The sequence below is a fragment of the Thermobia domestica genome, chromosome 2 (genome assembly GCF_964235325.1).
Source record: "Thermobia domestica chromosome 2, izTheDome1.hap1.1, whole genome shotgun sequence".
Lineage (NCBI taxonomy): Eukaryota > Metazoa > Arthropoda > Insecta > Zygentoma > Lepismatidae > Thermobia > Thermobia domestica.
The window spans coordinates 73,215,786-73,241,400 of NC_137455.1; the positions used below are offsets into that span (position 1 = coordinate 73,215,786).

At 35.8% G+C, this 25,615-nt stretch overlaps 1 protein-coding gene across 1 annotated transcript in view; it reads right to left on the minus strand.

The window, feature by feature from the left end:
• Positions 1-25,307, minus strand: part of Ak1 (Adenylate kinase 1) — a 123,371-nt gene extending 98,064 nt beyond the window's left edge. Inside the window, exons 1-3 of the mRNA XM_081741919.1 lie at positions 25,188-25,307; positions 9,418-9,567; positions 3,848-3,929 (exon numbers count right to left, since the gene is read on the minus strand). Coding sequence (XP_081598045.1) covers positions 3,848-3,929; positions 9,418-9,447 — 112 coding nt within the window. The 5' untranslated portion in view covers positions 9,448-9,567; positions 25,188-25,307. The remainder of the gene's footprint in view (positions 1-3,847; positions 3,930-9,417; positions 9,568-25,187) is intronic.
• Positions 25,308-25,615: the final 308 nt, after the last annotated feature.

The following is a 25,615-nucleotide window of genomic DNA, read 5'->3' on the forward strand; positions in this document are numbered from 1 at the left end:
GGAACTTGATAAGTGGTATATGTATGCATAAGTGCTACAGAGAATTTAAAGAAGGATTTGGCGACATACTCGATGAGATTAGTCAAGGGTGAAAATCTATGGCGACGGTGACCTTCATGAAGGCGTAAATCATGTGATTCATGAAATACATAGATTATAATTTCTGTACTATCTGATCTTGGAACTTCAGACAACTCAGCAAACGCCTAGAGAAATCGAATTAACATCATGCAGTTCGCACTTGGCAGGTGCTTCGAATGCACTCGATATGCTTTTACATTCACTATTCCGCAACGATTGAATGGCCAACTTTGTTCATCGGTGTGGGGATGGGCAGCATCCAATGAAAAGGCTTTGGCTTATCCCCGTTTCGTCACCTCATGCGAGTTTCCTCTGTTGACTTAATGGAGATTGAAAAGAAATAGCCGTAATACAAAATGAAGGCTAAACAAAATTCGAGTAGTAGTATGGGGAAAGAGAATACAAGAGTGTAAAGCGTAAATATTGGCGTATCATTTCTAGGTGTAGTGCTTGGAATAGAAAAACAACACGTAGAAAGAAATTGGTAGAGTTTATCTTTACTGCTAGTAGAGAGATTTTAAAGTAAGTTAAATTGCAATTTTCTTCCGTGTGATCTTTAGAATTTCGAAAGAGAGTTTTGACCTTTACTATCCTCTTTTGGGTATGGTGTTGTGGTATGGTTGGAATTTCACAAAAGAACCTGGACATCTTATTTAAGTGGAGAGTTACAGTCATTGCTGCTGTAGATCCTTTCACGGCCGATTTGCCACAATTATCTTATTGTTTATCTTTACAGATAATATTGCATTACTAACGTATGGTAAAAGTATAAAAAATATTAATAATTTCCTAGAAGATTCTATTGGTCCATTAGCTGGTCCCTCATTATTAATCCTAAGGAAACAAAAGCACTTTTGCCTTCCACAAATAACATCGTAAGCCAGGGATGCAAATAAGCACTCGCCCGGGGTGAGTGGTTCATTGGTGCGGGCGAGTATTTATTATCATGTCGAAGGTGAGTAAATGATTTCTATTGTGGGATGTGGGATAGTAGGTTTTCTACCTTGGACTAGTAAAATTTTGTTGGTTATTTGCATCCCTATCGTAAGCACAAGCGTCGATACGAAGTAAATATTGGGTGAGTTCAGCTATAACAGAGTAAAACTTTATCAAACAATGATTTAAGCTCATTTCTCCAAATTTAAACATTTGCAACACCTCATGGATGGTAAACAGTTTTTAGAACTGAGCAAGGAGAAAAATAACACGAAAACGGCACTGAATCATGGAAGGCTCAGCCACCGGAACAATATTGGGGAGGAGGATGAAGAGGTCTGAGTCCGAGGTTTCAGCACCAATTATTTGCAAGCAAAATCTATGGAAACTCATTTTTACTCAATGTTTATACTTAAGAAATTCGAATCATTTTGGTAAATTACTGAAATATCTTGATATTACACTTAACATTTGACATGGACTCCACTCCTTAATCGAAAACAAAATCCCAAAGTCAAAGAAAATCAAAATTCCCTACATGGCTTAGCACACGTATACTACCTAGGAGCCTTCACCATATATATATATATATATATATATATATATATATATATATATATATATATATATATATATATATATATATATATATATATATATATATATATATATATATATATATATATATATATATATATATATATATATATATATATATATATATATATATATATATATATATATGAGGCATTTGTGCGCCAAATCTCTTACATTGATACATTACCTGGATCTTTACTCATAACAGATAATTAATCTGTAATAATTAATAAAGAAATGTAAAGAAATGAAAAAATTAAAGTAAAGCAAGGTATGTTGTAGAATAAAAAGTTTTGTGCTGGTAATATGAACGTGTAACGTGTAAAAAAAAAAAAGAGTATCACAAATTTATTTATAAAACAATTTTATTCATTCCAAAACTTGAAGAGAAAGATATTATGAGATGAAATACGTTGTATGATCAAAAATCATTCATTCATTACAAGACCATTGAAAAGTTATTATAAATTGAACGAAAAGGGTCATTAAAATAAATTGGAAAGCTTGCTAAAAAGTTTTGTGAGATATCCTGTTATGTCTAGTTGCAAAAGGTACAAACATAATAATTCTTTTTTGTATCTAGCGCAGTCATTGTGTGTCCCCATTTTGCAGAAAACGCATTGCACACAAAGTTCTCCTTGGGTATCTGCCGCTCGTAGAACTACTTCGTTAACAGGATTTTCACTCTGATTGGTGTTTCTATGACAGATTTCCCAGAACTGATATCTGATTCACGTGATTCCTTATCTGAATCTTCGTTTCTACTTATTACTTTCTTTACGTTTGTGTTTTCTTCGTAGGTTGTTGATTATCGTTTTTTATCTTTCAATTTCTTTTCCTTCAGTTGAGCCTACCTTTTTTCTTTTTATTTAGCAGTCCAAGTTTTTGGGACTCATATACCAAGTATTTTCTGGGGTTCAAATTACAACCCTCACCATATTGAAATTGGAACATTTATAATTAATCTCTGTAATTTGCAAAGTTACATAATATCTACATAACACAATCTTTTGGACATACTTTATCCACTGCAATAATATACTAATATACTGCAATAATATATATTAACCCCTTCACATATGACTTTTTTTCGGAATTTTTTTTGCAATGCTGTAAACATCTATGCCTATTCTGGCGCTTCATTAAACTAACAGATATTCACAAAGCACAGGAAACCTGTAAGCTTCCCTCTTCTATTGGCAGCAAGCGGGATACAGCCGCTCAAACATCGAAACGCGTGACACGCTTCAAAATACGGAAGTGAAAAGTGAAAACCAACGCGTCCAGCGCGTCAAAATATGACAAGGGGTTAATTTCAATGATTAAACACTGTAATTAACAGCAAAGCACTAACCTTTTAAAGTTTTTTCAGATCGAAGAAACAAAAACAAGACATTCACTTATAAACTACAAGCTACAACTGAACAAGAACGCTCTGGTAACAAGAGGTATTATCTAAACCAGTAGTCACCAAACTTCCGAAGCTTTTGAGCTACCGAACCGTTTTCAAATCCTACTTTGAGCTACCAACCAAAAGAATTACCATTTTTTTAAAATAATTTTGTTATATTTGTTTATCGCCTATAAACTTACGTTTCTAGTAAATATGAAATCAAATTATCCAAGTTAGCAAATGTCTAATATACACACGAAAAACATAGCATGCACAATCCCACGCGTATACAATAAACTATGAGATAAGTTGAGTTGAGTTTGAGCTTAACGTCCCTTTCAGCAGCGAGGCTGTATGAGACGGGGCCTATTGATTAACGTGGAATCCGAACTACATGCGAGCTCCCGCCGGGAATAGAACCCGTGTTTCCCACGACAAAGGCGCGTACGCTAACCGCTTAGCCACGAAGTGCTAAACGGTGAGATGAGACTGACAATGGCAATTCTGCGAGAGAAACAAGCAGTTGTTGTCGTCAGCTCCCCCTCTCGTTAGCGTCAGCTCAGTGGAGGAATCAAGGTTAGCCAACCGGAGCGTTAACACGACCTACCGAAAATGTCCCCGCGAGCTACTAGTAGCTCGCGATCGACGGTTTGGCGATCACTGATCTAAACTAATAGTTCAAGTCGTCACCTTCAGGTTTGAGAGCGTTGTATGAAAAGATATTGAGAAAGCTCATAATACATGAAGGCTCATAACACTACCTTTACCTCTATTTTTGTGTAAGAACCCAGTCTCTACTGTTAACTTACATGAAGCAATAACTAATATTTATTAACTCACCTAGAACCCATATTATAGGTAGCTTCGCTTCTCTCAAGGGTGTGAGATCATATTCCTTGCGAGCTATGCCTCCTCCTCCTCCCTGTAAAGATGAATATTACACATACTTATCATTGAAAAAAGGTATTTAATTGATCACTTTTATACTTAACGATAGATGCTCAAAGGAAGAAAAGTTCGAGTAATCTTCATTTGTCGGAACTAGAAGTAGTTTCCTGTGGAGATTTACACAAATAATAAAAGTAACACAGAAGAAAAAGAAGTAAGCGAAAGATGGTGATTTAGGCGCAATTTTTCTTTGAGCAAATAAATATTAATATGTACTAGTATTTCTTTATGATTTCTTTAAAACGAAGACATGGTTGTTTCTGAAAACAGAACCATACATTATTGTATCGTACTCAACGGAATCAGCGTATAAAGTCTATATATCACATAAGGGTCAATTCATTTGAAATAATCCAATTTCAAATTTAAAAATTTCTGAGAAAATTTATTGTTTTTCATTTTTTACCGCTATATATAAAGTTGTACTATATTTAGAGAATAGAAAACAAACATTTATTAATATTTTTTCTGTTTACATGTTCAGTTTTTCGAACAGCTATTTCGTATAGGCTTGTAAAACTACTTTTCAGTTTACAAAGATTTGTGATAAACACTGTAGCTCCGTTTTTTAATGAACATATTGATTTCAAATAATAATTTTTTTTTTTAAAAAAAAGCATTTGAAAGAGAATTAAATGTACAATATTTTATGTCCAGTGGATATTTAAGTCTGCTATACTACGAATACTGAATAAATTTGTTCAATATTAAAGTTTGGAGAAAACAAACTGCCATTTTTAAAATTAAAAATTTTAATTAAGAAAAGATTCACGATTGTTTTTTTAAAATAGGCCTTGTGGAATACTAGGTTTCCTTAAAAATTTGATACCTGACAGTGAGAATTTCATCCTTTTTTTATTATAGGTTTTCAAACATTGCGATTTTTCGAAAATCAGCAGTTTTCAACTTGAAATGTCACAAAACAAACACACTGAAAAAGTTTCAGTTTCACAAACAATTATTTGAGTAGTAGCAAGTAGTTAAAATTGGATTACTGAGACCTGACTCATTTTAGAGTTTCGTTTTTCTTAATGAAGGAATCCGGATTATTAGCAACTCAATTACAACTAAGTTAATGGGTCATTTTACAATCGCTCTATATTAAAGAAGAACTCCTAACTAACTCATTAATGCTCAGGCCAAACTGCTTAAGCTAGAAACATGAAATTGGGAGTGGACATATGATTTGTGATGTAAGATTTCAATAAGGAAGGATTTCTTGAAATTTGACGCAGAAGGGGGAAAAGAAGGATGGCAAGTATCTTCTTAAAATGTCCATATCTCGGAATCTCTGAAGGTTAGGGACATGAAATATTATACACACTTTTCACTTTCATTTAAAATAATTAGACATTTGTTTTACTCTCTCTATGTATATATGCCCTAGAAGGAGAAAAAGGAGCAGGGTTACAATTGAGGCAGTCTACGTGAAAAGAGCACATAAGCTTACTTACAGTGCATCCTACTTAAATATGCACTGAACATAAAATGTACATTAAATTTTCTTTCAAACCGTTCGATTCTTTTAACAATAATATCTTGGAAACCACAGGCTCTAGAAAGGTGCCGTTTTCACTGATCGATTGCAAATTTTATGTAGATTGTTCAGTTTTAATTAAATATTTTAAAAATATGGTCGTTATTTCTTTATTACATTTTTTAAGTGTACACTGCAAATGTTGAAATTTTAGTAAGTAAACCATCATATCCTACGAGTTATACATTCCAACATCACACATTTGTATACTCGGTTAGTCTATCTCTGCGGCGTTTGTTTCATGGTCAAATGGTAATGAAAAACGAAATATAACAATTTTTCCAGTTTAAGGGAATCTTTATTGTTTGGAATGGTTTGCCCAATGAACACCTATATCACTGGCATTATTATTAATTGTGTGCGTAATGCATTCGCTTATTACATACTGCATGCAAGAAGAAAGAAAACACTGATCATGCATGAATTAGAAACTCCAATCAGAAATAGGCTCAAATCTTGCAAACGGTGCGAGATATCGAAAAGATCTCCCCTTTATGATACTCTTGCCGATTTTTATGAAGACGTCCTTCACTTGTGTCTGTTAAGAGACATGGATAGATGTTGTGAGCAATGACAAGGAGATTCATGCTTATATGTGAACGATGTGCTATGTAGAGAGCGCCCTTTCAGGTAGTACTTTTAAAAAAGAATAGAACTAGAGCGTTCACCTCAAACCTTTGTAAAGTACAAAATTTTCTTACGAACTAATACAACAAAATGGACGCTCTGAAAAGAATTGAGCATGTAAAGAAATAATGCATGCTTGTTCTGTATTCTATAAGTCTAGTAGAACTTTGTATATAAAAATTAAAAGATAATAAATTTTATCAGTGATATTCGAAATTGGGTGATTTCAAATGGATTGATCCTATCTCAAATTCTCGCAGCGTGAAAACGCATTCTCTCTTCTGCGTTGCTTCCCGGGTTCGATCCCACCTCCCACCCAAGTGAGCTTTGTGGTGGACAAACACCGTGTGCGTGGGTTTCCTCGGGGTTCTCCCGTTTCCTCCCACTTTCTTTATTCCACTACTTCATTCATTACTCATCATCACCGTCTCCTTTAGCCTAACCAGCATAATCGTGGGACGTAAAACTCAAAGATCTCTCTCTCTCTCTCTTCTGCGTTGCTTAAAAGTAACTTTAGAAAAGAGCTTGATTGTTTACTACACTAATTGTCCAGAATGCAGTCAATGAAGAGCGGGAATTCCAGCTTTAATATCGCATATAAGTAATGATTTGATAGATAAACCCAAAATATGATAATAATAATAATCTAAAAGAGATGCCCAAATATTAAGAGTCAAATATTGCACATCAGTTTTCTCACAGGTCACTGATGTGTGGGAACAAAATTCCGATGTGTCCCGGTTCATTTTAAGCCTTGGTCCAAGTTTCACGTTAAAGTAAAATGCCAATAAATTCTGTGTTAACTTTCTATCATTCAGTTAGAAAGTTTCAGAAAAATGTTGCGATTTCATTCTCTGAAAATATGGAAGCTTTTTGAACCTTCTGTGTAATATTCCAAGTATTATTACTTTTATTAATTGAAAACCCATACGTTACAAATCGTAGTGTCATATTGTTATCATCATAAAATTATAAATTTTGAAACTTTTTAAATTTGTCACCTGATCTGCTGTCTCTATTGTTGAAGAACCTTTGCAAACAGCGCATCCAACACATTACATTTCCTGTAGGACTGTCAGAAGCCAGCTATCCTGAACTATACAGTAGATATACGTGACGTAGATGCACTGTTGTCAAAGAGTGTGAAAGAGACCAACGGCATCTATGTTCAGCTAAATTTTAACTACCGGTGTTATTTGTTGTCCTACTTGCTGCGTAAGTCCTTGCGTTTCCATTATTTGCTCGCTCCCTGCAAAACACACCACAAGTTATACTTGATTGGTTGATTTGCAATTTAGCATTCCTTTCAGTACCGAAGCTAAATGAGACTTCGATCTGCAGCTTCACGTGGGATCCGAACTACATGAATTCTCACCGGAAATTGAACCCGGGTCTCCAAAGGTGCTTACGTTAATCACATTGCCATGAGGAGCTCCAGACGTGGTATGGTTAAAAAAGACTAAGGCTTAAGAAGACTGAGTTATAAGGAGTTTTGTCTTATTGATATCTTACAACTACAATATTAATACAACAGACTCTTTTTAATTCGAAGTCCAAGGAGACACGAAAAATATTCGAATTACCCAAACTTCCAAATATTAAAAAACATGTTTTTATAAATGTCTAAAATCCAGAGAATAAACTACTGTACGCGAAGCAGCTAGCAATAATTAATGTGCAGGAGACTTCACTTTTAAGAAAGCCTAAGATTATTTGTATGATCCAATACCATAAGCAAACAAATGATATTTAGTAATACATCGATTACAGAGTTAGCTACTCTCACTAACCACACGTAGTATGGCTGTCACATTTAAGTACAAAATCACAAAGACTGAATTGACACTCAAAACCACATTCACAAGTAACAACCTTATATATTATCTGCTATTATTTAACAAACTTCGTGATCTTAGATTGCTTTGGTTTGATTGTTTTTATATGGCCAACAAAATCTTCAATTTCATTTGTTGTTCGAAATACGTCAGTAATAACATTTGGCTAACATTCAATAAATCTTAAATTCTCAATCATTTCGGAAGCTTCAGATGAGTTTGACACAAGTTCTTTCTTACTTCATCGTCGTCCTCGTCTTGATATTGTTTATCATCATTAGGTGGATTGTGCTTTTGTGTCACTCTTCCCTACGATTGCCTTTGGGTAAATTTAAATTAGTTGAAACTGTGTTCTTCCGTTTGCAATATGTCCGACAAGAAAATCTCCTGTACTGTAATTACGAGGAAAGATCAGAAACTAAGGTTACAAGGCCGATATTTCTGGAGTTTCGTCTGTTAGAAGAATGAGGAGTGTGTGGTAATTTTGCTACATGGATTTGGCAACTATGCAGAGTTTCAGCCACCCGCGACTTACGGCGCTAGTTGTATGTAAACACAAATGGTGACTTGTTTGGAAAACTGGTCTCGCGAGGAAGTCCGCTCAGTTATTCGATTTCTGTGGACAAAACGTGTAACCACGGCTGAAATTCACCGGCAGCTAGTAGAGTTCACGGAGAGACTGTAATATCTCGTCAGCATGTCGCTGAATGGTTCCGAAAGTTTGCGGCTGGTAGAGAAAACCTCACTGACGAGAAGTGCATACAGCCCAGAAGACCATTATGCTGTTGAAGCAGTTTCGCTGGGACACCATCGACCTCCCTGCATACAGCACGAACCTCGATCGAAACGACTTTCTCCTGTTCCCGCACTTGAAGGAGCACCTAGGACCGTCGCTTCGCTTCAGACGAGGAGATAAAACACTTCGTGACAACGTAGCGGAACACGCAAGAACATGACTTTTACCAGGAGGGAATCTTCAAGCTTATCCCACTATGGGACAAGTCCTTCGACCAATATGGAGACTATGTCGGAAAATAACCTAATGCATGTACTATCTGTTGGCTGTATTGGTTGTATGAAATAATATATACACGTTTCACTGCGGGCTCTGTAACATTACTTTCTGGTCAATCCCTCGTACTTCGAGTTGAGTTGATTTTGAGTTAAACGACCCTTTCAGCAGTGAGGCAATATGAGACGGGATCTACTGAGAACCCGAGTCTCCCACGCCAAAGGCGACTACACTAACCGCTTAGCCACGAAGGAGCTCCCCTCGTACTTTGAATTATTCAAACAGGAAGTTCAAAGAATTCGATTTACCCACAATTTTTTTAAATTATTACCTTCAATACAGTTTTTAAGGAGAAAAACACTTTTCGAATTATCAGAGTTCGAATTAACAAGAGTCCATTGTATTTTTTAAAGAAAATACTATATAAAACTAATATTTTAGATACTCTTACCTGCTTCTTTTTTCCACAACAAGCACCCATTTATACTTTTCATAGATTTATATTCAAGGATGAAACACTATCAGATAATGTATTAGCATAATTAACGATTCCCACAATCAAACACCATAACAAAGAAATCAGTAATCCAGCGCTGCTATTCTGTAATATTTAATTATAGAATTCAGTAACTTTAGAATTAATTAGATTTTAATTTTTAATTAGATATCTTTACGTATGTTATGTAATTTCGTAGCAGAAACTTTTTGACTGAAATTTGATAGCACTAATGCTTTTAATAAGTTCTAGTCATATCTATAAACTGATAGAAAAGAATTAAAAAGCACTTTCGTTTTTTGCTTGAAACTATAAAGTAAAACAAACAAATTACGGAAAAGTACTTACTACTTGTATTCATTAGCTTATTTACTTTGATTTAATTGATAAAATAATTGGTAAATAAATTTGGAGTTCTTTATAACGAACTCATTGTATTTACGCTATTTTCAGTCTTTTACATTAAAATTTGTCTGAGCAATCTATCAATCGATAGAACATCTATTTTCGGAACAAAGGAAGACTATGTGGGTAACATTAATGCAAGAATTTGTCTTGCAAAACTTACTATGTAGTATGGAAAATACGCTATCCATCTACCTTGTTTAAATTTTAAGTAAATATTTTTGTATTTTCTGCAACATATTATGAACTTTAAAGAATAATGTTTTTGCAACTTTCAGTACTCGGGCTTTTCTGAAGTACAATTTGTCGTCCTTGGCGTAGAGGTAATAATATCCTGGACTAGGATATCTAATATGACACAGGTGAAGTACTAACCATCCCTGCTAGTGGGGCATCGGTGGGTCAGTGGTAAAGCGTTCACCTCTGGTGCATGGGGTTCTTGGTTCGATTCCAGCTAGCGTCAAGCGAGCTTTACGGTGGACAAACACCGTGTGCGTGGGTTTTCTCGTGATTCTCCCGTTTTCTCCCACTTTCTTTATTCCCCATCTCATTCATTTCTCACTACCGTCTCATTTAATCTAGCCGGCATAAACATGGGACGTAAAACTTAAAGATTTCATTTCATTTTTCATCCTTGGTTGTCTCGTGGTCAGGGGACACTCCTTTATTGTACGTGGTTCCGGCTTCGATTTCCGGGGGGTAATGTATTGAATGCATTACGGATTCTACCTTAAAAAAAACGGTAGGTTCACGTCTCACATAGCCTTAATACGCCAAAATCAAATGAAGTGAAGAAATGACAAGTGCAAAGAACTGGTTGTGAATTTGAATGTGCCCAAAGAAGAAAAGATCATTGATTGACCGACGGAAAACGATTTCAAATGAGCAAATGAAGTTCAAGAGCTCTGGCACGCTGAAAGTTGGATCCTTGATAGGAAGTTGTTTAAATTGCTCAACGTTCCCAAGAAGTTTCTCATAGTTGAATCCTACTTTGCATTGAGAGAGAAAACGAGAAAAGGATTCGAGCCACAAACCCTGAAACAATGAGTTACGAAACTCAAATTACTTGCTTGCCGTCTAACAACATAAGTTTCAAGGGTGTAATGTTCAACCTTGATAGCGGCGCTACATTACATTAGACTCACATTCAAAGTCTGCAAATCGGAGCTAAATGCAATTGAAAAAAAAAGTTTTCAGTTTGTAGTCATTATAATCGGATAACTCTACAGAATTAAGTAGAAGCTGATTAAAAACAGATCACTTGTCGCCAGGGGTAAGTGAGGGCAACGCGGGTGGACGCCGTTACCCCACTTTGAAAAAATATCTATGGTGTCCCTCTACTTCCTTCAAAATTACAATGGGCAAAGATAGGCAAGGGAGACGGCGTGATATCATGCGTTCCCCTACCTTTTCAGATCCACTTTTATCCCTGCTTGTCGCTAAATCTTACCGTATTTCTTCTATGTCGATTAACGTTCAAGTCGAAAATTGTTAATTTCTATCGCTTCTGATTTGAATAGAGAGTTAACCCCTTCCGCTGTAGGCTCTCCTTGACTACTTTGACCCCAAATAGCAGATTTTTCAACATCATCAGAATGAATATTTTTAATTAAATTTACTCTCTCTTGGTGTTTGTAATAAATACAACCATTTACAGTTCCAAGGACAGTTATCCGGAATTGTATCAGTACAATTTCTGTTGGAAAGGAGCATAGTCCTTCCTTAGAAGAATGATCACATCTGTAGAATAAGGAACGGACATTTCTTCGTCATCTTCATCTTCAATTGATTCTAAGCTACAGTGACGACGCCAGCTGTAAGTTCCTAGGGGGGCAAAGGAGGGGCAGATACATTTTCGGGGAGGGGGGATATTTTCCACACCAAAAATGACATTTATTATGTTTGACTTACTTTACATTGTGTATTTCGTTGTTGTTTTTATATTAGGCCTATATGATAAACTTATTTCAAGTAAAATTTGTAACTAACAAATAAGTAACGTCTGCACATGAAATATTTTTCAATGCAACTTTTGAAACCTAAATTGAATTACTTTCGCGTTTGCTACAAGTAACAAATTCGTCTAGTATATATAATTTACGAGGGGCTGCTGAAAATCTCGTAATCCAACCCAGAAGGAGTGTAGGTACTAGGTAGAAAGATGAAACTTTAGTTTTGAAACAAATTTTCATGTTTTCAACAAATTTTCATATTAATAATGAAATTCTTATTGCTTTCTCAGGCCTCTGAAGTGATTATGTGCGCCCAAACAGCGAATTTCACGAACATCCAGATCACAACTATTATAACATTTTTGATCCACCAAGGATAGTCAACAAATTAAATTAATGAGAAAATCAGTGAAACACTACGGGACTCTTCTCCATTATATACAGTGGTGAAGAAGTGATGGCTTAGTTCAAACGTGGCGGTTTCTCAACAAATTATGCTTTACATCCAGGATGACTTTACATCCAGTGACTGTTCCCGAAATCATGGATGCAAATTGTGACATTATTCTTGAAAATTACAGCATTTCAGCCAGTGGTAGATATAGCGTGGTGCCGGGGTTCCTACGCCACCCAAGTTTTTGACTGACAAAAAGAATTTAAGCTATTATTTAAACACTTTTTAAAGTGTATAGCAAACTCACGATATACTTATTATAGTCTGAGGTCTGGCTGCAACCCCCTTCCCCAGTTTTTACCGTCTCAGTAAAACTTGTGTCAGAGATTGTGGGCATTTCTGTGGAACGCGTCGGTAGTATAATTCAGAATGGCTTGGGTATGCGCAAGTTCTTGACACAGGGGGTTCCCAAAAAATCTGTCAGGAGAATAAAAGAGTGACGGCATTAAGAGAAGTCTTCTTCCAGTTTGAATGTAATGCTGATCATTTCGCTCACGAATAGTAACCATGAACGAAATATGGTTGTACCACTATGATCCTGAATCGAAACAACAGTCAATGGAGTAGTAGCACTCATTTCTCCCTCTCCCCAAGAAGTTCAAGACACAGCAGTAGGTTGAAAAACTGTTTGCAACATTCTTCTGGGATAAGTATGGAGTCGTACTCATAGACTACCTCCGCAACGGTTAGTATTTAATTCAGAATCTCTACATTACTCACAAAACTGAAAGAAAAATTCAAAGTTCAACACCGCGGAAAATGAAAAGAAAGGAATTGTGTTCCTTTAAGTGAATATATATACCTGTCCATCGAACCTCTGCGAACACATTAGCATTGCATAATCTTGGATATGAATGTCTAGATCATCATCCTTATTCCCCAGATTTAGCTCCGTCTAACTATTGCCTGTATTTATTTCCCAAACTTAGATCTGATTGAACATTAGATCTGATAAGGGTAGTGTTACGAACAGTGGTGCGAGGAAGTCTGCAGATTTTTTTAACTTCTGCAAAACTGGAGCACTGTACAAGGTAGTATATTGACTCTCGGGGGAAGTGTAGAAGAAGTAAAACTTCACCATTCCACGTGCACTCCTGGGTTGGGCTACGAATTTTTCAGCAGCTCCACGTACATTTCTAGTCAATATGGTAGATGTCATGTCAGTACTTTAAAACAAAATAAGTAAGGGAGCACTAGTGCATACCAATTACTAACTAAAGATCAACACTCTGACAATGCGTTTTATTGGGAGCTAAATAAATAATCGATTTAATTCCATGCATTTATTATTATTATCATTTGCAGGAAGGAAAAACACAACTTTTTTTTTCTTCAAAAAATTAAGCCCTGGTAGTCGCAAATTAAGCTGTTATAAGCCCATCCTCCGAACATTGAAAGCCGAGAATAATGTTCCAGGACATAGAAGCATAGAACCTTTAAATAAAACAAAATATGAAACTGAAAACTTCAAAACTGGATAAATACAAAAAAGTTATGTAATTGGTTTTACCTTTCTTTTCTTTCTAATCGAAGTTGATCCAATGAGAAGAAAACAAGTCGACCAAATCTACTATTGTTCGCTAGGCACAGTAATTAAAATTCATAACAAAGAACTGTAACTAAAATTTACCGGAAAAGGCGCTAAATTAGAAAACAGAAATATGCGTGCATACCCAGACGCTCAAAGAAGAAAGCTTGAGAACTAATCTGCCACATAGTAAATGTATAGATAGTACGATCTGACAATGAGATTGGTTATGATAATGATATAAAATACTATATGTAGAATGCTTTATGATTGTAGGAGTCTGGGGGGGCAGTTTGAATGACAGTCAGGGGGGCAGGAGTAGACACCAGGGGGGCAGGAGTAGACACCAGGGGGGCGCTCGCCCCCCTTGCCCCCCCTCTGGCGTCGTCACTGCTAAGCTATCATCAACTTCCTCGTCACTATTTGGTCCGTAATCACTGTCCAAATCAAACATTTTTATGCCTAAATTGCAAAGATACCACACATTTACTTTCAAACTCTGCCAGCAGTGAAGCAACATGTAAGACTATGTAGCCAGCAGCGAATAAAGTACTTTCATTTCTTGACAAACTACCAAGAGCAGAGAGACACATTCACCTCGCAACAAAATGTGAGTTCTTGGAGAGAACTCGTGACGTACGCAGCTACGTAACTGCCTAAAACTAGCGGAAGCAACGCCACTGGTGGGAAAGGGATTAATGGAGGAAATGAAACATATTCTTGAATTGCTATATCTATTGCAGAAGACCACTTCTCGCTGTCTCTTTTGTTCTACGGTGATTGAGGTTGAATCTAAAAATGGTTAATTTCTGCCACTTCCCGTTTGACAAGGGTTAATAGAGTAAATGGAAAATATTATTCAAACACTGAATCGATTCTGAAAAATCTCTTTTTGCTAACCCCTACTATTTTCACTGTATGGAGATCAATATTGAAACCGGAAGAAGCAGCGCTGGAAATATCTGCCACTTATGGTTTTAATAGAAAGAGGTGAAGGCGGTACTGTTCTTCAGCCGCTGAATCGACTCAAAAAAGAAAACGCTTTTCCAGCAAGATCAGGACCGGATTAACCCATCTGGAGGCCCGGGGCTAGAAAACTGACTTCGCCTAATTCTTTTCTGTGAAAGTACAGTAGGAAAGTTAAGGGAATATGTTTCCTATTTTTAGTCATATATTATCTTATGATGATGATTATATCTTTATGATTCTTTTTAGATAGCCATTTGAGATTTTGATCAGAGTAGAGGCTCTTGTTCATCTGGAAGCCCGGGGCTATAGCCCCCTAAGTCCTCCCCTTAATCCGGCTCTGACAAGTAAACCTTACGTTTGGGTGAATCGAGTTGCTGACTGAGACACATATGAGAAAGTAGTGCTAAATGTGGTCAGTATTTCAGTGAAGTTGTAGGTGCGAAGCTCCAGGGGTTTAGGAGATACTGCTACCAGAACATCACATGGAAGTACAGAATAGTCTTCATACAGTTGGAGGTAAAAGCCTTGTAAGACCTCTTGTAACGACAAAAGGTGAATAACAAATATATGGGTACATATTAGGACTAAGGGGAAGTCATATAGTAAGGGTATACCTGACGGCGGCCATCTTAAAATCCGCCATTTTGAATTAAGGTTAAGTTTTTAAAATAGGAATAGGGTCATGTGATACATGATTTAAGGCGCAAATTTAATCAGAAGAACAATGGTGACGTTAATTTTGATTTACGCGCAATTAGTAAAAAGTTACAGGGAAATTAAATATTGTTGCAGCATATGTATTAGTCCCTTACCTCACCTTGTAAATTTTGTGTTAATGATAATAATTAAATAAAAAGCAAGTGGATAAATATTAGGTCTATGGTAAGAGTTGCCTTGATGGCGGCCATGTTCAAATCCGCCATTTTGAATCAGACAAAAGTTTTAAACAAAACGCATAACTGTGACACCTTGTTAATAGCAAATTTTACCATAAATCCAACGGTATAACCATTTTTGCTTTATCATTAACCAGCATTTGTTATTGCATAAACAAGTTGCTAATTTAAGGAAAAATGACCAAAGTGGAATTGAGTCATAATTTAACTTGGATCTTTCTTCCAGACAAGTCCTCAATTAGTACAATCAATATGTAGTTCAGAAAAGAGTGCATGACTTGCACAAATGCTCTGCTCACAGTGAGCACACCTGACAAAGGCAATCTCGTTACACTTGACACATTTGTCGTTAACAATTCCGTCAAAGCAGTAGTTGTGAGGACAAGAGCTAGCGAGAAATAGATGTGAACAGGATACAAGAAAAACAACGAAATATCGTGCAAGTACAGCATCAAACAACTAACATTGTAACGCCACCATTGTATTTCTGATTAACTTCTAGCCCGAAGTCATCTATTGCATTACCCTATTCCCATTTAATTTTGTGCTGGTTAATGATAAAGCAAATATGGTTATACCGTTGGATTTATGGTAAAATTTGTTATTAATAAGGTGTCACTGTTATTCGTGTTGTTTAAAACTTTTGTCTGATTCAAAATGGCGGATTTGAACATGGCCGCCATCAAGGCAACTCTTACCATAGACCTAATATTTATCCACCTGCTTTTTATTTAATTATTATCATTAACACAAAATTTACAAGGTGGGGTAAAGGACTAATACATGTGCTGCAACAATATTTAATTTCCCTGTAACTTCTCACCAATTGCGCTTAAATCAAAATTAACGTCATCATTGTTCTTCTGATTAAATTTGCGCCTTAAATCATGTATCATATGACCCTATTCCTATTTTAAAAACTTAACCTTAATTCAAAATGGCGGATTTCAAGATGGCCGCCGTCAGGTATACCCTTACTATATGACTTCCCCCTAGTCCTAATATGTACCCATATGTTTGTTATTCACCTTTTGTCGTTACAAGAGGTCTTACAGGGCTCTTACCTCCAACTGTATGAAGACTATTCTGTACTTCCATGTGATGTTCTGGTACCTGTATCTCCTAGACCCCTGGAGCTTCGCACCTACAACTTCACTGAAATACTGACCACATTTAGTACTACTTTCTCATATGTGTCTCAATCAGCAACTCGATTCACCCAAACGTAAGGTTTACTTGTGAGGAAGGTATGTATAAAAAAAAAAAAAAAAAAAAAAAAAACTTCAGTTTTATTATTATACATAATTTGCGTAAACAATATGAAAACTTTAACGTATCTGAATACGTTGTTTCAAAAGTACTTATCTGATCCATTCCTATTTATTACTCTCTGTATAGTATCTCTGCTCGATCGTTTGTCATTATGTTGGTTGTCTTATTTACAAAGTAATCAAAGAGAAAGAGGGGTACTTAACACAAGCAGAACTCCATTTCAAAAATAGGTCGTCGAAGAAGAATTACAGAAAGGGAAAAATCTGTATGTATATTCTATGAAACAGGTCACTGTTTTACAAGTCGTTTACGTTAATATATCAGTAAAGACTGTCGTGTGTATACAGGAGTTTCCTTACTACACCCATGTTTTATATGATCTCTTGTCAAGCACTTCGTGTCGTGCTATTTATCTCTTAACATTGTATTCTTTCCGGCCAGTTGCTTACATTACGATGTTCATGATACTTGATTATTTTCCACCACACCTAAAACTGGTGCTGATAATAATACAAAAAAGTGCTTCTATGAATTCCCGTTAATGTTTGAGAAAACTGACGTGATATTTTACTTTATCTATAGGGTCTAGTACAGAGTTTCCCAACCTTTCTCAACTTGCGGCACACTACAAGTGTAACTTGAATTCTCGCGGCACACTATATATATATATATATATATATATATATATATATATATATATAGCTATTATTATTATTTGTATATATGAAATACCGTGATATTTCTTTTCTGTGATTAGGCCTACTGATCTTCTCACAGAGAAGAAAGCTCGATGACTGCTTCTCCTTTGTGGTAAATTATGCTTATTGTTCATTCTAATATAAAAATAGTAAACAATTGCAGTGAAATATAGGACAGGTTTTTTTTTTAATTCACTTTCTCTTTCGAAAACTGTATCCAACCTTTCACTAAAAAGGAAGATCACTAAATAACGAACGAATAAACAAATCTCCTGTACTTTTAAAACACAAATGTACGTAATTTTTACGCATTTTTGCTTTGTCAAAAGGATTGAATTATATTTTAAAATTTCAAGTTACGAAATAAACTGCAACAACAATGAAGCAATAATGGTCATGACAATGATAACAAAAACTTTTCTGAACGTTAAAAATGTACAGAAAAGTAACACAATATGAAACCTTTGTAGATTCATAGTAATGTGATATACAAATATACAGTTTTCCCTATGTCTTGCAATTTGATTTCTATAGAATTAACAATTTTGTATCGATTTCCTCGCGGCACACCAGCGACGTATTCGCGGCACACCGGTTGGGAAACGCTGGTCTAGTATATTTATGCGTAATTGTGAATTTTTCACCTCACAATGCGCAATTCTGAATTTTTCCACCAGATTTTTATAATATTCTATCATGAGTCGCTTGCGATAAATTGTAATACTTAACAATTTCCTTTAGATTTAAAATGAAACTAGAGGGGTTAGGTTAGTTACTAAAATATTCGGTGTTTTACTACCTAAATGTTTCAAATCATTCTCAAGAGTGACAACTATTAGCAATAAAGTATCCTGGTGACAGTTAAGAAGCCCCATCACGGCGAAATTAAAATACCACTAATTTTACAGTAATTATGTGATATTTTCAATTAAATAAAAGATAATCGAAATGTGGAACAAGAGCGCCCTAGACAATATTATTATACGTGAGATACCGTTATCACGACTCATTTATCTCCTTTCGATTTCCAGCCATTTAGAAAATCGGCATTTGTTTCTAAATGGCTGTAAACCGTAAGCTACTACGTGACTCGTGATAACGATACCTCACAAAAAATATCTAGCGCGCTCTTGTTTCACATCTCGAATATCTTTTATATATTTGAAGATATCACATAATTACTGTAAAATTAGCGGTATTTTAATTTCGAGTGATTAAGCCTCTTAAGTGATAGACACACTCTGTTTTATTCCCAAATGGAGTTTAGTCTTTATTTTGTTCATAGAACATAATTACAGATGGTAAAGTAAGTAGATAAATAATACCCGAGAGATCGGATACGTATTTGTTTCTCAATTCACAGAGTTCTCATTTTGTTCCCTTAGACTTCACACAAATTCAATAGTTGGTTGTCATGGGACTCAGTTTGATCATATTGGTGATACATAGGTTCAGATCTCTACTATAAAATATAGCGTCACATCTCATAATGGCCTAAATGGATCAAAGTTACTGCATTTCAACAGAACACTCGACGTTATCTTGTTTCTTCTCTAAAGAAACTAAATGCTTCCCTTGAGATATTGACAGGCAGGAAGCCATCCATATTGTATTCACTATCTATAATGTAAATGAAAACAAGTTTTCAATATTGAAAAATATCTTTTGTAGCCTCTGTTTCGCCAAACCAACTCCGAACAACTAACTGTTTTTGTTGCATTCACGTACTCAAGGCCAGTCTATTAATGAAGCTACGTGAATTTTGTTCCAAATAGCGGTCAAGCTTCAGCTCTTTTGCGTGACGTTTACTTTCACCTTCTTACATAATAGACTATTAACACAATTCACTTAAAAGTGCTAGCAAAATAATATTGATGCCATAGTAAAATGCAAACAAGAATTTTCGTTATGACAGTTATTTAATGAAGTCTTCCCTTGCTCAAGATCTGTTTTGTATTTTATTAATTACCACAAGTGTAAATAACCTTATTGTTCCGCAAATGTGGTATCAGAAGATACGGTATTTGTAGTTTCTTATAGTTTTGAAATGAAATTAGTAGTTTTACATTCAACAATTATGCCCTGCAACTTAAAGGAAGCAATTAATCAAAGTGATTGCTTATGAGAAAGATATTTCTAATTTCTTGTAGTTTTGAAAGAAATTCCTAGTTTTCTGATAAGGATCGTTGTTCTGCTGAAAGGTGGCATTGCCAGCTGGAAATCTGGCCGACATGAATGGGTGTACGTAATCAGGGCCGGATTTAGCATTTTGGCGCCCCTAGGCCCAATAATGTTTTCCGCCCCCTAGTCTGGTTAAAGTTACTTTCCTAAAAAGCTTTATTAAATAATTATATCAGGCCTTTATGTTAATTGCTTAAACACCACTCCACGATGCAATTTTATCATTGCAAGTGTTTTTGAGGAATTTACTTCGTTCTGGGCTTAACAAAATACCGTTAATGTATTAACAAAAGATTGGTGAATAACTTTGGTTTTGTTCAATGCAGCCATTTGGGCAAATAAATATAAAAAACTGTAGTAAAAAAAATAAGTAAATAAGTAAAAAAAAGCCAGTTCTCCCGTGTTTGAGATCAATGTTGTAACGAAGTTGATGCATAATGTTGAAAAATAGTTTAACTTTACCAACAATTATTTGTTCCACTAAACTTCAAAATCAGAATGCTTTATTAGCCTAATTTTTTTTAATCAATTCAAAAAATATGTTAAGTTATGGCTATTTATTTTTATTTCTAGATATTTTTTAATTTTTCTCTCGGCCGTGCGCTCCCTGGGAGCTTGCGCCCATAGGCCCAGGCCTACCGGGCCTATTGGGAAATCCGGCCCTGTACGTAATCTGCAATGACCTACCGACAGCTAGAAGCCGTCATGGTGCTCGCCACACCCACTACTGGGCCCATGAATGACCATGTGAAAGTTCTTAAAATCTTAATAAATGAGCCATGACCTGCCTGTCGTCACTCTGCTCTACACGTCTCGAGCAGCTGTTCCCCTGGAAGACGATGGTTTTGACCCGGTCATCAGTGAAGGCGGTGTCGTGATTCATCGGAGCCATCGCTCTGCGGTCCAATGTCGATTGACGTGTGCCCATTGGAGTCGTTATCGAATATGTCGTGTGGTTAACATGCTATACGGTGGAACGTCAGGTCAGATTGTCCATATCTAACAATGTACTGTGAACTGCATACTCAGACATATTCGTGCTTTGTCCACTGCTACAGTCTGTTGCAGTTTGTGATGAATTGTGCCAATGATTTTGTTCAATCCAGTTGTACCAACCTCGAAATTCTACGACCTCCGACATATTTAATGAGAGGTGGCGTGCCTACTTCTTGTTGTTTGGTTTGGTGATGATTTCATCGTCCTTGTCCCAAGCTTGATAGGCACTAAGAACGACAGATCGGAAACACTCGACAGTCGCGCTGTTTCCGAAATGCTATTCCCAGCAGTCTGGCCATCTTATCAAACTCTGATATATCTCCGTCCTTCCATATTCAACGCACAAGCATTACATTGACTAGTCGAGTAAGATCTCTGTCACTGTCTGACGATCAGTTCTACTGTGTCCCATGGCTCTTACGTCAGCCGAACGATTTCCTTAAAAAAAAGCGAGTGTTCATAATGTATTGGCTAATCAGTGTATGTTTTCTTGCCTTTTAGTTTACTAAATAATCGCTCAGATGTTGCCGTCGTCGCAAGCAAAAGAGGTATAGTTGTGTATGTATTTTTGACATCACATAATTTTAACATCCTAATATAAAGTTAATCTTCAAAACTTAAATTGGCCCCCTTTTGTTCTGGTTCCTCCTTGCATTACGGGCCCGTTAGTTACGCCATTGGTGCCAAACACATAAGTCATTTGTGGACATTGAAATAACACCAAAAGTCTGGTCCACACACCAAGAACTTTTCGAATTTGTCTTCCTTTACACATACACCACACTATCGCAAACATGCATGCCCCTACGGATGAACCTTTGCCTTTGTAGTGCCCATGTAATCCAGGTTCGTGCAAGCATACCTAGTGAAATTGAAATATTACGCAAATGCTTTTCGTGGCTCCTAAATTTCACCCGTACGAAGCGAGTTATTAACATGTTGCACAGTGGAGATATTTTGCAGAAACAATCAGGTAACTACTAAAAAAAAATTGTTTCAAAATTTCCATCCCCAGAATAAGACTATCGTAATTCAAAATCCGTTTTAAATTATTTAACATAAATATATATTAGTACAACGTTACAATTCCCCAAAATTGAAAGGATAATAAAATTTCTTTAGATACAACGATTTTTTGGCTTCCTGTAAAATTAACATTTTTGAATTACTACTTTCTTATTCTGCCGGTGCGAATTAGTTCTGGTTGTTACCACCCTCAATTTCACCTTTACTAAGTGCAGCATTGTCATGTCGCGGAATGCAAATACATTGTAGAAGCTTAAGGAAACAACTGTAGTAAAAATAATAATTTATGAAAATTTATTTCTGATGGCCCCCTCAATTTCACCTGCGCTAAGTATTGTCGTGGCGCTCAGTACACGCTGAAATGCGCAGGCCCATTACCTTCTCCCTGCTCTGACGCGAAATATTGCTTGCTTGCTTGTAATGGCCTCCTTGCTCAAGTTGGTGTGTGTTTTATGCATGAACAATCGTTTTTATGACCCATTAGTTTGCACACATATTATTAATCTATATGCAATTATTTGGACGTGCGCCAGGAAAATAAAGAGTGCAGAATATAGGGAACTATGTAGACCCTAAAGCAAGAAAAGTGACGGTTTTAAAAATGACGAACTATTGTAAACCTGCACATAATTTGTTCATGATCTTGTGCTGCTCTCACACTGCTCATATATTAGAAGTTGTATTTGATTCGACAGTAAAAAGACCAGTTGCAGGCTACATGAAAATAGCTTCCTATTCTGGATTAAGATATTAAATATTAGTTTAGAAAAACAACGAATTGAACTATTCCCGTCAATGTGCTCCTGGTATAGTACGAATTGCCCATTATTGATATGAACAAGTTCATACTTACGTAATTATTTCTCTTATCCGTATTACTGTCTATCCGTAAGAGATAGAAGGACTTAACATTAGTGTTGACCCTCCTGTTTTAAATATACAGAAAAGTTTTTAAAATATTAAAAATTGTTAGGTTAGGTAAGGTTTCGTTAGGTTCGGTTACCTATTAAAACTCGACTATCATGTTTCTAAAACATCGAATCCTTTCGCGAAAGCTTGCGCATCTTGCAATAGTGAAACTTCTGCATATAATTTCTCGTATTAAATATAATTTTACTCCCAAGTTTATGCATCAAAAGATCACATGAGAACTCTAAATCACCATTTCTTATCTTCTTTCTCCTGTACATTTTTAAAATTTTTAGTGACAACGGAGAGGCTCCACTAAAGTTAGCTTGATACCATCAGATTTTAGCTGGTTGATAGTGATGACCGCAAGAGTCTTGATCTTGCAATTTTTGCAACAGACTTGCATGCAAGACCAAGACCAAGACAAGGAATCCCGATGCAAGACCAAGACCATACCTGCAAGACCAAAACCAGGACCAATACTCTTGCAAGTACCGGCTCAGTGGTAGAGCATTTACCTTTGGTGCTGGGGTCCCTGCTTGGATCCCAGCTTGCACCACGTGAGCTTTTTTGGGGGATAGAGATCGTGTGTTTAAGTTTTCTCGGGGTTTTCCCGTTTTCGTCTACTTTCTTCATTCCACCATTTCATTCATTTCTCACCATCGCCATATCTCTTTAGCCTCGGTGCATAATCGTGGCAGTAAAGCTAGATGTTACATTATTTCGAAACATATTAGTGGTGTTCTTTTTCCATAACTGAATAGAAATGTAGTATTGAACACCGGTAATTCCGTACACCATAGGTGCCGAGTACAAGGGTATAGCCTTGGCTCCAAGGATCAAGCATCCGTTAGAAATGTTTAATGTGTGCTCAAAAAATTAATATCGAATTAACATTTTCATGACATTGACAAAAACTTGTATATGTGACCGCAAGTTTGATTTCATGGGCGGGTGCTTATACATTGAATAATTGTTTATCAATATAACTTTTAGCCTCCTCAGGTATATGGCACACGAGGATTGAGCGATATAACATTATATAACAATAAATAATCCATATTCACAAGTGAGTGATTTTGTACCGTTATTTCAAATAACTTGAAGTCTGATGCGGTTTTTGTATTTCTAATAGGGTATATAGGTCAAAAGTATTTGTATAAATTGAGATTACACAAAAGACATGGACAGTTGAGTCGTTTTCAGTTTTACTTATATTAAAATATTAAGAGATTTGACTATAATCGTTATTATTTTATTTTTTCTCTCTCCTTTTTGGCCAATATTGCTAACATATCAAACATATCATCATCATCATAGTTATTGTGTCATTGGCAGATCACTTGTTGCAACTCAGAAGCTTCGATATACAGTAGTCCTCAGCTAGTCTCTTCGTCTTGACGTAGCAATTTTGTTGTAATACCTTCCTTCAACTACAGTCTCCTTTGCCCCCTCCCTCTCTTTCTCTCCACCATATCCTCTAGAATGTCCCTCACAATAAAGTTCCTCCTCAGCCAATGTCCTCCTCAGCCAGTAACAGTTCCTTTTTCTCCTCTTAATTACATCTAAAATTCTTCTTTCCTTCCCTACTGCTACTATTTCTAACACCTTCTCATTCGTTTCCCGTTCAACCCAGCTAATTCTCTCCTTTTATCAAAAGCCTCCAATATTTTTTTCATCACTTTTGCGTAATGTCCATGTTTCAGTTCCAAAGAGTACATATTGTAATCAGTAAAGTAAAATCTCAGTATTTAATTGAAAGTTTGTTCAATACAAACATTAGATAATCTTGGTTGAAAATAAAAAATATCTGACGCCTTTAGAGTGTAAAAATAATTTAGCAATGTATGGTATTTCAGCAATCTGTGCCGTCTTGATTTTCTTTTATGCGTCTCCCCAATTTGGGAACCAGTGGAGTATTGAATCTGTTAAAAAAATATAAAAAGATTACGAAACGTTGTAATTTATCTTATAAGTAGTGAAGCGTGAGGACCCATTAAAAAAATTAAAGGTTATCACCTACGTTGTATACTATCATCATACTTACACGAAGGTAAACCATATTTCATTTAGAAACATTGTATTTCCGTTATTGTTGGCGCATTGTAAAAGTTATCCAGAGTAAAATTTACGTATAAAAAGCATAAGATTTCTTAAAAGCAAGACTTGCAAGACTGTTGCAACAAGACCAAAACAAAGACCAAAGGTTTCAGTGCAAAACCAAGACCACCCGGATCTTGGTCTATGTGTTGCATTGCTCATCACTACTGGTTGATTAGTTTAGTGTCAGCTTCAGTAGTGAGGCTATATGATACACTGACATACAGCTTAACTTGGAATCTGAACCAAATAAATTTCCACCGGGAACTCGCACTAACAGAATTAAGCTGTAAATTTTAACTAGACTTAACATGAATCAGTATTGAAAATATTACTCACGGTATTCAAAATAAAAGTAAGCCAAATGGTGGATAAATATAAATTAATTTATATCTGCAGCTGGAAATTGCAGCAATTTTTCCAAACTTTGTTGATCAAGCGCTCTACTTCTTCTTCTTCTTCTGTATCTCCTTATGAAGTAATTGTTGGTAAGTATGAAGTAATCTTATAAGGAGCCGATTTAATAAACCTATTCGCCTACATCCTTTTATTGCTCTTTATATTTCCATGTGAAGGTCTGATTAGCGTACAATCACCTATGATGTAAATAATTGTGGTGAGCCGAAACATTTCTTCTAGTTTAGGTTAGGTTACAGTGAAAAATATACAGTATAATATTTGAGATGTATGTATGTGTGTGTGTGTAACTAATCGATGTAACTAAAAATTAATCGATGTAACTTTCTTTCTAGTTTTTTTTTTATTTT